At 48.2% G+C, this 17,860-nt stretch overlaps 1 protein-coding gene across 3 annotated transcripts in view; it reads right to left on the reverse strand.

Annotated features, from left to right (window-relative positions):
* Positions 1–17,860, reverse strand: part of LOC147429741 (nicotinamidase 1-like) — a 97,108-nt gene that overhangs the window by 12,240 nt on the left and 67,008 nt on the right. For all 3 annotated transcript variants that reach the window (XM_086495979.1, XM_086495977.1, XM_086495978.1), the window contains exons 3-4: positions 2,094–2,277; positions 1,883–2,016 (exon numbers count right to left, since the gene is read on the reverse strand). In XM_086495979.1, the coding sequence (XP_086352105.1) occupies positions 1,883–2,016; positions 2,094–2,277 (318 nt within the window). The remainder of the gene's footprint in view (positions 1–1,882; positions 2,017–2,093; positions 2,278–17,860) is intronic.

Raw genomic sequence — 17,860 nt, forward strand, 5'->3', positions numbered from 1 at the left:
GAGGTGTGTATGTAGGTGGTATGTAAGTAGATGCTACATAAGTAAGGGAGAGTGAGAGATATGTATGATTGGCAACAATAGGTAATCGGAAGATGGCAACAGAGGAGATGAGATGTACCACCTCTCTAAATCCAGAGTATGTAGTCCATTGTACTACCCCCTCTCAAACAGTCGGAAAGATGCATGTCAATCTTCCTAAGCTGGGTCACTGGCCATCTCGTTATAACGAGACTTTGTTTGACCCTAGCCAGAAAAGATGGCAACCATAGGCCGTGGGAGTCCCTGTGTCCTCATAAGTCCTCTAAGCTGCCGACTTATCAAGGGGTGTAGCATCTCTGCCTTCTCAAAACCATAGCCTGCTCTGTGTCCAACCTTAAAAGTCTCCCATCAAGATGACCGCTCCTAGACTAGCATACTTCATATCTCCTCTATTATGCATGTGTATGGTGAGTGTGCATCTCTCTCCTCCTCTCCTTCCCCATCTCTCGGCCCCCTCCCTGGTCTACCCTTGTCGCCACGCAACCTTCGATGCTGACAGATTGAACTAACATAGGATGTATATGAAGTGCTCCTCAGATAGTTGTAGCCTCACCCACACCTTGGATCTCTTGCCACGATCTGTACCCACCCATGTAGCTCTCGTCTGTAAAGTGCTGCTACACCCCTTGAGCCTCTGGAAGTGTTGTGGCGCAAACACTTCTTACGTAGTCACTCCCACCTGTAGCCATGTACTCTCCGCAAGCCCTGCTCTAGGCTCTAATGCATCTTGTAAATAGCATCATGATTTATGTCTTTGCCCTCCATTGCCTTCTCTAATCTCCCTGGGTGTGTCCATAATGACCCATTGCAGTTCCAAAATGCCATATGTATTTCTGGATTTGATATCTCACAGGCTGCAAGTTCCTATTCAACACTGATGAAAAGAGACGATCACACAGTCATGGGCTCCCAATAACTCTCTGAAGGGCCCCCGACCCATAACTATAGTGGTATTTGTTTGTATGTTCCATAGATGGACGAGTTACCTCAATGATCAGTTGATCAAACCTCCAAGTGACTCTCCAATGAGGGATCTACTGTAATTCTCCGAAAACTGAACAACTCTGGGCTTATATGATACTCAAAGGAGATACTTTCCATGGTAACTCTCAAAAAATGGAGCAATTCTGGGCTAATATGACAAGATCTAATGCATCAATCCCCTCTGCTGTCCACTACCTCCAAACAAACAAGTTAAGTGGTTGATCGGGTGGCTCTCATGAAGACAATATAGGGCCAAATTGAAGGCTGCACATCAGGGTAGTTTCCAGCCTGCAGTACGTTCCCCTAGCTGGGGTTAATGAAGCCCAGCAAGCACACATCACAAAGGAACGCTATTGATGCTACAAAATAATGCTGGTAAGTCACAAAAAGGAACACTTTTATCGCACGATTCGAGAGAACCTACTAAGTTGGCATTTGGAGCATGCAAATGCTTAAAAGAGAGTCTTTAGTGGTGTAAAAATAACTAGACCAAACTTGCTTCTCTGTATGTGTGCACGCATGCACACACAAGCATGTGTGAGCGTACCATTATAAGTGCATACACTTGTGCAAGGGTATAGGTAGGTACAGATTATGATTAATTCTGCTTTTCTTTTGCCTAACAAACTCTAGCCATCATGTGCTAACCATTCTTGTTAAGAAAAAGCCGAGTAATGTGTGGATACCACAATAGCACATAAATTACACTAATTGCAGCAGTAAGAAAAGACTAATGTTTCAACAATACAAATTAGCATAGACCAGATCTTGTTAGTAAACATCAGAGTCCTCTTGAGTAAAGGAGATCCTTTTAGAACAATGAAAGACCCACTTTAACAACGAACTGCAAAAAACATACCACTTGAACTTTGTTTTTCTGCACCCAGTCTACAATCAGATTGCTCCCATCTGCTTGCAAGCCTCCAATAAAGCCATTGATGCAATCTTTGTGCATTAAAAAGGCGTTTTTATCGTGTTCTAGCCACTGTAGAGCTGCATTCAGGACGAACATGTAGCAGAGAAAGACAGAAAGAGAGACAAAATAAGTGTCCGATTGAATGACAACATACCAGGCACCAAGTTCTCTTCACCAGACCCTACGATGCAGTGAGGTGGATATGGATTTTCTGGCTTGCTAGCATCATGAGTGTCTAGAAGTACTAGCATGGGCCAATTCCTGATTGAAAATTCTCTTGCTAGCCTGTTAGTCTCTTCAACCATGGCAGTAATTTGTGAATCAAATGAACGTGGAGCCTACCCAAACGAAAAAACTTTAGCAAATAAATCTCTCTCTCTCTCTCTCTCTCTCTCTCTCTCTCTCTCTCTCTCTCTCTCTCTCTCTCTACTACGGAAATGGTGGAAAAAGCCATTGATAAGATAAAGACAAGAAGAGCATATGATCATGAGGGTCTAGTAGCAGAACATTTGATCCATGCAAGGGATCTACTTTCAGAAGTCCTTGCTCGTCTGTTTAATCGGGTCATGTGTGAAAGATTACCTGAATCTTGGAAATTATCTACTATCATACCTATTTTCAAGTCAGGGGATCCTATGATACCCGGGAACTACCGTACCATTATGGTGGGTCACACATTGACCCGACTGTACGCATCCATTCTGGAACAAAAACTGAGTAGATGGGCAGAGAATGAGGGCATAAGGGCAACAACACAAACTGGATTCAGGAGGGGTTATTCCACTCTAGATCATATTCTTACGCTCAGAGCCATTATTGAGGAAGGGAAGAGCAAGCGGGAGAAGGATGTATTGTTGCTTTGTGGATTTTCGGAAAGGTTTTGATACAGTACCAAGGGCCAGATTGATGCGCAGGATGCAAGAGTTAGGGGTCCCCAAAGAGATTATCTGGGGGATCATGGCCTTATATGGGTCAGTAACTGGTTATGTACATACTCCAGAAGGGGATTCCGACATTGTTCATTCCACCGTTGGAGTAAAGCAGGGATGCCCATTGTCCCCTACTTTATTTGGTATGTATATAGATGAGGTATCAGATTACATTGAGAGAGAGGGTGACAGAGGTGCTCAACTTGCAGGGTCATGGATCCCTTTGTTGTTGTATGCAGATGATATTGTATTGATAGCAGAATCACCAGATGGAATGCAGAGGCAGTTAGATGCATTACATAAATTCGCGGAGGATAGCGGACTGTCAGTGAATTTGGGTAAAACCAAAGCTATGGTGTTTAACACCACACCGCAGTGGGTTAGGAGATCGGCACCTACATTTGCATATGGCCAGGATACAGTAGAGTACACAGATGCATACACATACCTTGGTGTGGTATTTGTAGGACCGAAGTTTACTCTTAAGAAAGCAGCAGAGGCTAGATTGTCCAGAGCCTCTGCGGCCTTGGGAGGGTTGGAGAGGATGTGTTCACAAGTGCAATTTCAGGAACCACGAACAAAACTTTGGCTCTTTGATACTGTGGTGGCTTCGGCTATGCTATATGGGGTCAAGATTTGGGGACCATCTGTGGATCAGGATAATTGGAAGCCAATGGAGAGACCTTTGGTATCTATGATTTCCCGAATGATTAGAGCCAAGGCCTCCGTACCACACGCGATTATCCGAGAGGAACTAGCTGCCCCTCCGATAGAAATTGAAGCTCTTACCAGATCAGTGTCCTTTATACATGGTTTGTGGGATACAAATAATTGCCGCTATACTAGATTGGCCCTCGAATCCTCTCGACAGTTAGCAATGAAAGGGTATACATCATGCTGGTATGCGCAATTGTCTTCGTGATTTCAGAGACACGGGTTCAGTATGGAAAGATTACCCCCCTACCAATACTCTCTTGAGGCTCCATCACTGGCAATTACACGAACGGAGATTAATAAATCATCCGTTAGGATCTTATACAGTTGGATACTAAGAGGACATGGGTAGACCCTACATAAGAATTGGGCACGAAGATGGCCGACTACAAAGAAAACTTCCTACAGCTATCTGAAGATGGATTTGTGACTCGTCCGAGCTACATGGATACCCACCTGTCTCATGGTTTGAGATGTGCTATTGGTCAGATTCGTACATCCTCACACCAGCTGGAAATTGAATTTGGCAGATTTAGGGGAATCCCACCTGAGAGCAGAATTTGCAAGTTATGCGGAATGGAGCCGGAGACAGAATTACACTACATATGCCATTGCACCGTATACTATGAGATACGTGGGCGTTTCCATTGCCTATTTAAAGAAGGCTTTGGACCTCTAGATAGAGTCATGCAATACCAAGATCAAAGATGCTTAGGCTTGTACCTACTGGAACTACATCGGCACACGGATAATCTAATGAGAAGACAAAGAGCACTACAGCCTCAGAGGCAGATCACAGATTTCTTCGGATCGAGTGAAGCAGGAGTGGAAGGAAGGGGAAGCAGGAGGCCAGCAGCCAACACAAAGGAGTACCCACATTCATACCAAACGCACCCTAATTGACAGAGAGATTGAGCTTAGGAAATCGAGACGACCAAGACCAAGAGGCAGAAGCACACTTCACCGGAGGAGACTACAACAAAGGATTAAAAGCATTCTAGCCAGACACCCAGAATGCTCCTAAGAAGTTTATTTAATACTTTGTATTTAGTTTTTCACATTCACTTTCACACTTTTCACACCTAGTACTTTAGTACTAAGGTACCCAGACATTGTAACAGATTCACCACTTTGTATCAGTTTGGTCTCATAGGTCATTCTGGCCTTTTGAAGACGTTAATATAACATTTCTCTCTCTCCGACCACGACCGAGACACAGGAGCACATTACATCGACGGAGACTCCAGCAGAAGATCAGAGGCATTCTAGCACGACACCCAGATTGTCATTGAGGGCCTATTCTACATTTTCACATTTCACATTTCACATTTCACACTTCATTTTCAGTTTTCATTTTTACTTTCAGTACTTTTTGTACTTGTACTTCAGACATTGTATTAGATTCACCACTTTGTATCTGATGGTCTCATAGGTCATTTTGGCCTTTTGAAGACGTTAATATATCATTCTCTCTCTCTCTGTGTGACAAGCAAAGTGGCTTCTCCCATGGCAAGCAAACTTTCCACATTTGCGGCCACCAATAAGCGCCTCCACATTCGAGACCAAGATGAAAGAATGGAGGAAGGAGATAGAGGAATGGAGGGAGAAAGCGACCTTGCTGAAAGAGTGGCTGAAATATGGAGAGGAATGGAATAAGGAGAGAGACACAATGAAGGAAGAGATGGAAATACTCAAGGCAAAAATTGCCTCCCTCCGAGACTGCCCATCATGTGAAGAAGGGGAAATTGTCGAGGCGAACAAAGAAGGAAGAGATCAAGCAATCACTAAGAGCATTGAGGGAAAGATGGGAGGCCATCATAGAAGGATGGGTGAAGGTAGTGAAGCGAAACATCAAGAAAGAGGTCAAGAAGGCGGCGGAGAAGGAAGAGGCTTAAGTGGACGCCAAGAAGAAGAAATCCCTTCTCGTACACACTACCCTTGAGGAGGAGGAGATGTGACAAGCCGGCCGACTCAACATAAGAGTCACCGGCATAGTGGAGAAGAAAGACTCCACAACCAACACGGATGGTAGAGAACTATGTACCAAGCTTGGGTACAAAGAAGAAGAGGGACCTCCCTTCAACAAGATTTGGAGGGCCCTCATCCTCCAACTCTTCTCCGAAGAGGTAAGGTTCTCTTTCATTAGAAAGAGGGTGACTCTACGAGAACTCATAGCCCCAACCCCTCCCCCCAAATCTACCTAGATGACAACCTCACACCAATACAAGTAGAACATAGACAGACATGCCTACCTAGATGCTCAAAGCACGAGAACAAGGGAAGAAGGAATCATACCGCAATGGTTGCGTCATCATTAGTGGCAAGGTCGTTGCATAGGGACTTGCAGCCTATGGGACACAGCATGTCCAGAGCGACTAGAGGAGGCAATTGAGAGATTGTCCTACTCACAGAGACACACAAGAGCCCAAAGAGGGGCCTACCGAGGAGGATGAGGAGATTCACATTGTGGTTTGGAATTGCAATGATGATCTATGGACACTGCAACAAACTTGGACACCCAAGTCTAAATTCTATCGCGACACGAGAGATTCACTTAACACACTTCACAATTTAATTGATTCGACACGGCCCGAGGCGTAGCTCTGTGCCAAGAGAGATTGGCCCCAAAGACTGGCACCCCTTTTGGTATTTCTTTTTTTTTTTCCGAGAAAAAGATCCTTCTATTAGTTAATGAAACTGCCTCTACAACCACCTCTACAAGAGAGGGCTACAACAATCGTGAGGGGGAGACTCTCCCAATGAAAGAACAACATATGTACAATGAGGCTAAATCAAGAGATGGAGGAGGGAAAAGCCACACAGGTGGACGATAGTGCCATCTGAGCACACCCTAGACCATGGTGAAGAACGGCCCAGGGCGCCAGAGTCGAAGGAAAGCCTCTCTATGCTCCCGCATGCGGTCGGAGCTGCCCTGGAGTCTCTTGAACTGTCCTCTGAGAGTATGGATCAGCTCTAGCCAAAGATCCCGAACTGTCTTCGCCGGTGGTACAAGGCGAGCCTCAAAGATGCGGAAGCAACGGGCCCACCAGATGAACCAGAGTGACAGGCCGCAAATGAGCTCCCAACACTCCTCTCTCTCACTGCACCACTCCTGTGGGGTAAGCTCTGTAGCAGGCTGGAGTGTAGGTCGACCCCCCTGCATCACTCTCATCTTGCTGGTGGAGGATAGCTCAAACTGAAGTGCCGGGCCCGTGAGAGTGGACCAAGCAGCTGCCCGCCAAGTGTACTAGAGAGCTGGCATCAACCAAAGAAGACGAAGCCAAACCTGCTGTGCCAAAGGACAGTTCCAAAGACAGTGGTGTTGACTCTCCACAAGATGGTCACAAGCTGCACATGCTGCCGAGGGACCACTATGTACTAGCCAGCTCCCAACTGCTGTAGCTCGATGTGCAACCAGCCAATGGAACAAAGTGACTCGCCTCGGTTGTCTGGAGTCCCACAACCTCTCCCAAAAAGCTATCAAGAACTCATCTGTGAGACCCTCCTCCTGCCAATGGAGTGCTGCAGCAGGATGAGCCTCTCTCCGTGCTGCCAGTATGTGACGTCCCAGTCAAACAGTGTACCGAAAGAAAGGGACACCTGGATGGTCCGATGAGGAGAATGGGTCCCTCCAAAACCACTCTCCAGGATTCCACTGCACTCGTGCCGGTGAAAAACTCTCCCAAACCCACAGCCTCTAGTGGCCAATCTCAAGAGCTGCTGGGTCAAGATCTATGACACAAGTCCTCCAACAGATACCCACAACTCGGATCCTTGAAAACAGCACTCTGCCACCCGTGGGGCCTCTACTAAAACTCAGTGTAAGCGTCCCTCACCCTGTAGCTCGAAAAACAGGGAGGGTACAGTCTCTCAACAAGCTCGAACTGCGATGAGAACCTCCAGTCGAGTGAAGGCCCCCATCCATCTGGGTGCTGCTGACTCAAGCGACATGAGCCACCCAGCTGGTACCGCCTCTACGATGTCCTGACATATGCTCTGCACCCCTCTCAAGCCCTGTAGCTAGATGCCCTGAAGCTCCTCTGACAAGCCTGAGAACTGTAGCCAATCACCTAAAGTGCGTGATGGACCCTCTGACATGGGACCCCAGGAAACATGAGGCCTACTACCAACCAAGTGGCCTCTTTGAGTGCTAACCATGGGGTTCCAAACAAGGGGCTGTCTCAGGCGTTGCTCCGTGCAAGTAGGTTGACGCTGCTCCAGGCCTCTCCGTAGCTGCTCCCAGGAGCGGAGCAGACTCACAGCGAAGCATCCTCCAGTCTCCTGCTCAGCCAACTCTGTGCATCTCTGTGAAAATCATCTGGTCGAAAATCCAGCCTGAGGCACTCTAGCACTAAGCCGTTGAAGTAAAAACTCCTTCTAGGGCTCCTCCCCTGGAAGAAAGTCCTCTGACAACAAACTTCCCTAGAAGGGCTCTGCTCTGCTGTGCTGGGTCTATGATCCCCAACCCTCCCTGAGAACAAGGAAGAATGATGACCTGCCATGCCACTTTTGCCCGGGCTATCTGAGTGTCACGCCTTGACCAAAGGAAGTTCCTGATCAGCCTCTCTACCTAGCTGATACAGGAACTCGAAAAGAACCAACAAGAAGTGATGTACCACATAGTAGCCAACAACACCTGGTTTGCCACTACAACTCTGCCTGCCAAAGAAAGTCGTGCGGAGCTCCAATGTAACAACTTCCTCCTGATGGACAGGAGGAGAGGAGCAATCTGCTGCTCAGAAGACAAGTCCAAGCCAACCTGACAGTCCAAGTATCGAACTGCAGTCCCTGGGGGAATCCATCTGAAACCCTCACTTGGCAGCCAATCAGGCGTAGGAGCACTACCAACCGAGAAAGCCATTGTCTTTCTCCAGTTGATCAGTGCGCCTGATGTATAACAAAAGGTCTCAAGAGCCTGCTCACACTTGTGAAGGTTGGCCTCCTGCCATCCAAGTACAAGGCTGAGTCGTCTGCAAACTCAGCATCCAGTAGCTCATCTCCCCGAATAGGAGCACTAAGCCACGTAGACCAACCTATTGTGAAACCAAAAACCTGCTCATCGCCTCAACATAAAACAGAAAGAGGAAGGGGGCAAGAGGGCAGCCTTGTCTGACCGAACGTGTGAGCATGAAACGATCACCTCTACCTCCTGAAAAAAGTACCTGACTGTGTGCCCGTTTGTAAAGAGCTGACACACCTCTGATCCAAGCATCTGAGAAGCCCATCCTGCGAAGAGTACCCTCCAAAAAGTCCCAGTCAACTCTATCGTAGGCCTTCTCAAAATCGAGAAGGAGTATCACCACATCCTCACCACGGAGACGCGCGAGGGCAGAAGCCTCCCAAAAAGTAAAGATGTTGTCAAGGATACTACGCTCCTTGACAAAACTTGTCTGTGTCCCATGTATAATGCTCTCCAAAAGTGGTTGTATCCTCAAACTCAGAGCCTTGGCAAGAATTTTGTAGGATGAGTTGAGGATGGTGATGGGCCGCCACTGTCAAATCTCATCCAAGGAGCCACCCTCCTTGGGAATGAGGTAAATCAGGCCCTCACTCATGCTGTCCTGTGTGCAGGATGTACTGAAAAGCGTTGTAGAGATCTGAGCCAAGCAAGTCCCAGTACTCCAAGAAAAAGCGGGGAGTCAAACCATCCTCACCTGGACAACTACCACGGGGAAGTGCTCTAAGGGCCGCGTGCAGCTCATCTAGCTAAAGAGGCAGCTCAAGCCTCTGGCACATCTCCTCAGTCACAAGACAAGGCATCTGTGCCCACACTTGCTCTCTGCATGCATCCTGACGCTCTGACTGAGGCTCTGCAGACAGTAGGTCACGGTAAAAGTCGGTAGCAACTGCACGCATGTCCTCCGACTTTGAAGCAACTGACCCGCCAGACCTCTTCAACTGACTGACCCTAGCATGCGCATGTCGGGGCCCCACTGTCTCAAAGAAAGCCCCCGTCACTCCGTCACCTACCTGGGTCCACTACGATGCCTGTCGATGAAAAGCAAACTCATGGCGCCTCTCCTTTGTGCTGGCAAACTCCTGGCGAGCCTGCTGTAACTGCTCCTCCAACCAGGGATTGTCTAGATGCTGCTCCTCCATCCTCTGCAAGGAAGCAACGCCTCGTCGGAAACGTTGCTCCTCCTCTCTCGTTGCAGCCAGGCGGGCCATAGACTCCTGGAGAAGTAGCCGGTTAAGTTGAGCAAGTCCAAAGGCCACTCTATCAGCAGGAGAGTCTTGCATGTCTAAGCCCTCTGTCCAAAGAGCCACCACTCGCTCTCTCAACACAGAGTCCAGCAAGACCCTCTCTGGGATGCGTAGCATCGTGCTCCTCCTCCTCTGTCTGTCTGTCACTGTGAGAATCAATGGTGCATGGTCCGAAAAAGAAGTTCCGGCCAGAATGCAAACTGTCCCACCCAAATCACAAAAATGGGCGCTAGGTAGAAGCGATCTATCCGAGATAGATTCACTCCTCCCACTCTGCGGTCCGAGCGAGAGAAGGCCAGGCTGTTTGGGGGCCTCACAAAGCTAGAATGCTGCCACACATCTGAAACCCGTAGAGTCATACATAACCTCTCCCAAGCTGCCCACTCAACTCCATGCACTGTAGTGTGGCTACCTCCAATCCTGTCAGAGGGGTCCTCCAACATGTTGAAGTCACCCCCAATGCACCATTGCTCTCTGCCATGCGGCAGAGACTCTACAATGTGAGACCAAAACTCTGCACGTGCACTCGCCACATTGGGCGCATAGATGTCCACGAAACTCAAGAGGCACCCCTGAACCTGCATAGTAATCCACTGAACCCTGCCAGGCACAATAATACCTTTGTCCATAATGGCCTGCTGCCAAGAGTCCGCAATAGTCATACATACCCCTCCACCAGGTCCAAATGTAGCTGACCAAAAAGTCTTATATCGTCCAAGCAAAAGCTGACCACAAAGTCTAATGCGGCTCTCACACAAATGATGCTCCTATAGCATAAGAAGGTCAATCTCTCCTCCCACAAGGCATCGCTGAAGCTCCTGACGTAGTCGGCCTCTCTGACGCTGAAACTGGGGCCCACCTAATCCCTGCACGTTCCATGAGACGATCCTCATGGAAAGCGAGAGGCAACCGATGCTGCAACAGCAGCTAACTGTGCTTTCTTCGAGGCAAGCTTGGATGTGGAGTAATCCGCATCTGAGCGTCCTCGAAATAGGCGTGACTGCAAAGAGTGTCTAGCCCAAGCCCAAGTAGAACGAGCCGTGCGCAAAGCAACCTCCTCTGTCCAGGAGTCTTCATGTATGTGTACATAACATTGTGTGTCAGCAAAGAAGTGAACCACAATGTGTCTACATCCTGCCAAGTCTGGAGGTGTCACTGAAAACTTGGCCAACGGCCATAGAGTCTGAACCAAGTCTGTAACCCCTAGGTCTCCCATGTGATGAGAGAACTCTAGGGCTTGTGTCTGTAGCCACTCCAACACTGAGTCTAGAGTCCACTCAGACTAGTCCCTGCCGCATAGGGGAAAAGAGAAGCCAACCGCTGAGTCCAAGGCCTCTATCCCCCTAGCTGCAAGGAACAATATATGAACTCTGAAGCAAGCTGCCTCAAGGTCTGGTGAGGGGTCGCCGAGAAACCGTGTAAAGTCGTATAAAGAAATCCCAACGAAGTTGAATGTCATAACTCGTCAAACCACGAGGAACTACTGCAAAGGGGGACGTCTGCACCAGAAGAGGGGGTCGCAAGAAAGGCTATCCCTCTCTCGCCAAGCAACTCGTGGCAAAAGCGTTGCCAAGAGATCTCCTAGCAGTCGAGGGAGGTCTTGCCCCCCGAGACGGGTGCAGGGATGGAGCGGGAGGAGATGTGGGAGCAGGGGGCTAGAGGGAGAAGGGGGAGAGGGGGGGCGTGGGGGAGCAGCAGAGGAAGGAGGGCGAGATGGAGAGGAAAAGGGAGGAGGTAGAGTTGGAGGGGCGGTAGAGAGGAACTCGGGGGGAGGAGGGGCTGTCGGAGGTGAGGCTGAGGTGGAGGCTGAAGCAGGGACCTCGTCCTGCTGAAGAGGATCAAATCAGTTCCCTATGGAAACCACTGCTGTTGGGCAGGAGCCTGGGGACCACTCTGAGTGCCGGGCTGGCACGGTGGCCGTGGTCGACATCGACCACAAACCTGCTGCCAACCCTCCTCCGCTGGAGCTCCAGGCTCAGAGGGTGGTTCTGCCTGCGTACTCTACGACTCTGTCCGCTGCTGCTGGCCAACCCTTGAAGGTTGGGGCCGGGACTGTGGTGTAGGTCGGGGTCTCCTCTGTGGACAGGCCTTCGCAAGATGGCCCATCTGTCGACAAATGAAACACTGGTTTGGGAGGCCCGAATACTCCACGCTCTATCGTAACCAACCACCGCTCACCCGAGGTAGTAGGATGACTTTCGGGAGAGTGTGGGTGTCCCGAATCAGAACACGTACTGTGGGGATGTCGACCGCCTTGGCAGCTACGGAGCCTGCCCTGTGAGGTGTCTCCGGGATGGTCTCAATCGTTGAGCCTATCCTGGAAAGGAGCGGAAGGTACTCCCTTCTCAGGCTGGCGAAGCAGACTAAGATGGGCACGTCTGCCTCCTCGACAAGAACGTCGATAGCAGGGTCGAAACCGTGGCGCCACTGTCGAAAATGTGCTCGAACTGCACGGATCACCAGGCGGCTCATTGCAATGACCTTGGACGCCATCTCGGGAGTCTCAAACTCTATCTGATAGTAGCCACGTCCGAGAAGCTAAACATCGAGTATCTTGCCCACCTCTGTGAGAAGGCGGGCATGAAGGAGGTCGCGCACTTCCCCTCTGCTGGGTCTGGTGCCGAGAATCTTGCAAATAACAGAGGTGGCCTGGAGGCGCGCCACCTCTGCCTCTAAACTCGCTTGCTCTGTCGGCGAAAGAGCAAGTCGGATGGTGGGTTTTGTGGGGTCAAGCGAGGGAGCTTCAGTGGAGTCCCTCTGTGGCGGAGGGAATCCTCCATCAGTGTCTACTGTTGTGAAGACGGGTGAGGGCGAGGGCGAAGGCAAACGAGAGCATCGAAGAAGTGGCTAAAAGGGGCAAATTGGTTGGGCCGCTGCCGCTGGGAAACAATACCCAAGCCAGGCTCAGGTGAGTAAACCAAAGAGAAACAGAAGAAAAAGGGGGGAGAAGGGGAAATGGGAGGAATGCAGGGCGGCAGGGGACAACGCGAGCGTAGGTGGGCAGGGGGTAGCACAAGCGCAGGTGGGCAGCCTGCAGGGGGCAGCGCGAGCGCAAGCGGGCAGGCTATGGGGGAGCGAGCGGGCGGGCGGGCGGGATAGAAGGCGAGAGCGCGAGGGTAGGGGAGAATGAAGGCAAAGAGCAGGGGGCAGCGCGAGCTACTGGTTTAGCGATGGCGAGGGAGGAGCGTGAGCGTGAGTAGCAATGAGTTCTTCGGTGTTTCTTTTTATATTAATCTTTGAGCAAAGTACAGCTCCCGCGGGTCCTCAGCTCTCAGACTTTGTGTCCAAATGCTCTGAGAAGTGAGGCCCTTGGGTCCCTTTTATTCTTACATAGGGATGCTAAAAGCATAGCCCCCCAAAGAAAAAACTCAAAAGCAATGGGTTCCAAAAGCAAGTGGCTCTAAAATCTGCCAAAAGCAACTAGCACAGATTTTTCCGTACAGCAGGCCACGTCAGCATGTCAACGCAAAAAGCGGAAATCCGTACGCTATGCCACATCAGCTAGTCAATGCGATTTACGGGGATCCGCATAGCGTACTCTGCCTGCCACGTCAGCAGTTTGCCACGTCACCTTTTGTGACATACCCCCCTCTTGAAAGAATTGTAATCGCCCTCGATTACGCCTGCAAAACAAACAGAGGCCATAAACCAGTTTAGCAGACACTGACTCTTAGGTATCGACGCACTAGAGATGACACATCTAGCACGTGTACAAAGACGACAGTCATATCACCTCACATGACATCACATCACAATTCAATCACAGAAAATTCATTCCAAATCTGAGACCATGACCTCCAACAATGTATTTAGTAACCGCATCTAGATCCATCCCGAACCTCACTGATGTCGGATTAACTAATCCTTATTGCGATCATGTCTATAGAGATTTTCAAGACCGAAATGCTGCAGTCATTTCTTCTTTTAGTTCCTGCACTCAAACAAGTCACATGAGAGAGTACAAAACATTCAAGTTCAATTTAGGAAATTCCATTTCATAAAGTCATATAGCAAAATCCTGTCCGCACAGCAGTATCCTTGAAACCCAAAGGGATATCAGTGACTCTATTCAATCCACGTAATCTGTGACAAAGAAGCGGAGTGACTCCCCTCTTGTGCAATCCCTCTGCACCAGATTCAACCCTGCTGATCTGCGGCATCTCTCCGAGTAGACGCAGCTAAATGGAATGTCTCAAGGTAAAGTTCCAAAATCTGAGGAGTATCTGCTAGGTCCTCCTCCTCCATCCACTTCGCATCCAATGCCGGATAGTTCTTGAATTTAACTAAGAACCGCTGAATCACTTTACCTTTCACTTTTCTTTCCTTGTGTGCCAAAATCTGTTTGGGAACGAGTATCTCCTCGCTCTCTTTCACTTCGGGTTGCTCATCAGGCTCCCCACAACTGGCACGTCACCTTTAAAATGTTTTAAGAGACTCACATGGAATGCATTGTGAATTTTCCAAGTATCTGGCAGCTTGAGTCAAAAGGAGACATCATTTATGTTTTCTTTAATCTAGAAAGGGCCATAACACCTCATGCTAATCTTGCGAAAAAGCCACTCCTTTCAATTTCGCTTCCTTAGGCGTGCCTTTTCAAAACATAAGAGCACCCAATCGTCTTCCTTTAATTTCAAGTCGCGTCGATGTCGATCTTCTGCCTTCTTGTGTCATTCTTGAGACTTCTCTAGAGCCTCGCGGACCTTGGCAAAAGCAGTCATGTCCCTCGTGTACTAGTTGGCTTCAAAATCTTGTCCTTAGTGCTAAGAAAGGGAAGAACCCTCTGAGCACCTTCAATGGCGCTTCCCCGTCGAAGAGTGAACCGTGTTACTGTAGGCAAATTCCACCAAAGGCAAATTTTTTTCCCATTGAGTCTTTTGATCAGAGATGTAACACTTCAACAAATCCAAAACAACTAAATTTGCCATCTCAGATTGCCCATCTGTCTGCCGGTAGAAAGATGACGAGAACTGCAACCTTGTGCCAATGTTCTCCCAAATAGCCGTCCAAACACTTGTGAATCGGAAATTTCTGTCGGAGACTATTGTCTCAGGCATACCATGTAATCAAAATATCTGTGCAATGCACAGTCTCGCTAAATGGTCTAGCTTGACTATTTTCTTTACTATAATGAAGTGAGCTTGCTTGCCAATGACAGTCCAAATGCCATCGTGCCCACTCTGTCTTCGGGAAATCAAAGATGAAATCCATTGCAATACTTTGAAAGGGGCGGGTGAGAATGGGTGAAAGGCTGTAGTAATCCGTGTGCCTTATGCCTATCAAACTTCACCTTTTGGCATACTAAACAACTACGAACAAAGTCGTCGACATTCTTCTTGAGTCTCGGCATCGAAGTCGTGGTGACCCGTAAACGATGGACAGTGGCACTTTGTCAAGACCTTTTCGCTCAAAGGTTGTGTGACACACAACATCGTTTTCTTCATCAAGTAGCCATCTTGTATGGAATATCTTGGAACTGTCTCCCCATTCTGTATCCGAGTAAGAACATCAGTAAAGTCCGGATCTGTGGCGTACTAGTCAACCATACCCTCGAAGCTTCTATGATGGATTGCGGAAATAGCCAAGACAAGGGGCTTCCGAGACAATGCATCTGCCACTAAATTTTTATGTCCCTAAACATGGACAATCTGGAAGTGAAACTGTGACAAGATGTTAGCCCACTGTATCTGCTTTTCCGAAAGCTGCTTCTGTGACAAGAAGTAGCGCAGACTCTGATGATCTGTAAAAACTGTAAAATCGGCTCCGAATAGATAATGTTGCCACTGTGTAAGAGCATGGATCACTACCAATAGCTCTTTCTCATAAATCTGGGCTACCAATTCTGGCCATGAAAACATTCTGCTTTCATAAGCGATCACATGGTCTTCTTGCATCAAGACCACTCCTAGACTACGACCACAAGCATCGCAATAAACTTTAAATAGATTTTACAAATCTCGCAAAGCCAACAGTGGTCCAGTAGTCAATTTTTCCTTAAGTGTCTAACAAGCAAGTCACCTATGTCGGTCCCCACGAGAAAGGGACTCCTTTTAAGTCAATAAGTGCAAAGACGAAGCTATCTTTGCAAACTTCCGAACGAACCACGGTAGTAAGAGCACAAGCCCAAAAAGCTTCAAACTTCATGAACATTCTTCAAGTCAGGCCAATCGCGGAGTCTCAATTTTGGCCGGGTCCATCTGTACTCATGCTATTGAGACGATGTGTCCCAAGAAATACATCGCCGGCAAGAAAAACTCGCTCTTTTCGGCATTAATAACCAATCTAGGATCGCGGAATGCCTAAAAGACCTATAGCAGATGGTGTCGGTGCTCTGTTCATTCTCAGAGAGAACTATAATGTCATCAAAGAAAGTACCCACAAAAGATCGATGCTCTCGGAAAATCCTATCCATCATTCGATTAAAAGTTGCTAGTGCATTTGTAAACCCAAAGGGCATCACTTAAAATTCGTATAAACCAAAGCTTGTCCGAAAGGCTGTCTTGTAGACACCTCCCGATGTGATTATGATATGACGATATCCGCTTTTCAAATCAATCCTACTGAAACAAGAGGATCCCTGAAGTCTGTCAAGAATATCATCGATCCTTGGAATCGGGAGTCTGTTCTTGATGGTGATTTTATTGAGAGCTCTATAGTCAATGCACATTCTCCAAGATCCGTCTTTCTTTGGTACTAGTAAAACTGGAGAACAGTAAGGTGAAGTACTAGGTTGGATGAGACCCTTTTCAAGAAGGTCTTTCACTTGGTTCATGATTTCTTCATTCTGGGCTCGGCTAACACGGTAAGATGGCCGGTTCGGTGGTGTGGTTCCAGGGATCAAATCAATAGTGTGGTCCTCAAGACGAGATGGAGATAACTCGCCTGGTAGGCCTTCTGAGAAACACTCAGCATGTGTGTGCAGAAATTCTTATCGTTCTTTGTCCAATTCAGACATGTTCGTTCGTTGTTCATCATTCAATTCTTTCAAATATGGCCAAAGCCGATACAATAGGGACGGACTTGCACTTCAATTTTACATTTCAAGTACAAATTTCATGCCCTTCTCATTGGTTAAAGTCGCTTTCTTGGCCCGATAGTCGACCACGGCGTTGTTCTTGTGGTACCCAAGGATTCCTAGGAGGACGTCACACCCTTCCAAAGGCATGATGTAAAAGTCCTCATGCCCTGAATACCCATGACAATGCAAATGAAGTTTTCCAATGACAAGTGTAATGGCTACATCACGTCTGGGCGCCGCTAGAACTGCCTCCGCTGGTGGCCCCATCCTGTCGGGCGTAAATCTCGAGTCGAGCCACCAATTCAAGTGAAATGAAGTTGGCCTTGGCTCCTCCATCAAAGAAAATGAGGACATATTGATCTTTTACTTTGCCCCATGCATGGCAAAGTTTCGTACTTTCATCTATCTGACTTGGGTCAGTTCCCATGCAATCCAGTACCAGTCCTGCTTTCATCCTAAGAACTCTCAGGCCTTTCTTCAATTTGTCCTCTTTTGTGCCTTTTTGGGGCACTTTGCAACGATGTGCCCTTGTTCCCTGCAACCAAAACACTTCCCCTCTTTGAGATAGTCAACTCTCTGTTCCGCAGTCAATCAGGGTCGTGCTTTCTGGGAGTTCTTCTTCTTTCTATTGTCGTTTGTCGAGTTCTATCCGGTCCTTTGTGTCAAAACTTCGTAGTGGGGTAGGTCAAGTTACCCGAATGTATCGATAATCCCCGCTTAGCATGTCCCATCAGTTGTTGTATGGACTCAGACTTTTGCTCAAGGCAGTAGTCTCGGATCTCTTTAGGGAGTCCGCAGCAAAACCGCTCAATCTGTCCCTTAAAAGTGACCTTCTTAAACGAAGAGGTCGGTAAAAAAGAATCCCAGAACCTTTCACAATATGCGTCCAAAGTGTCACCCTTGGTCATCCAGAGATGGTTCCAAGCGGTTTTCACATCTTGTTCGTACTCTTGGGTCAACCAAGAAGAAATAAAGAGTGGTTTGAACTTCAACCACTTGATCGGGGCTTCTTTCCTCAGAAGAAGAGTGGACCACCATTTTCGTGCATTTTCCTTCAAA

This window comes from Adiantum capillus-veneris, chromosome 22 (genome assembly GCF_014529385.1).
Source record: "Adiantum capillus-veneris isolate H3 chromosome 22, ASM1452938v2, whole genome shotgun sequence".
NCBI classification, from domain to species: domain Eukaryota; kingdom Viridiplantae; phylum Streptophyta; class Polypodiopsida; order Polypodiales; family Pteridaceae; genus Adiantum; species Adiantum capillus-veneris.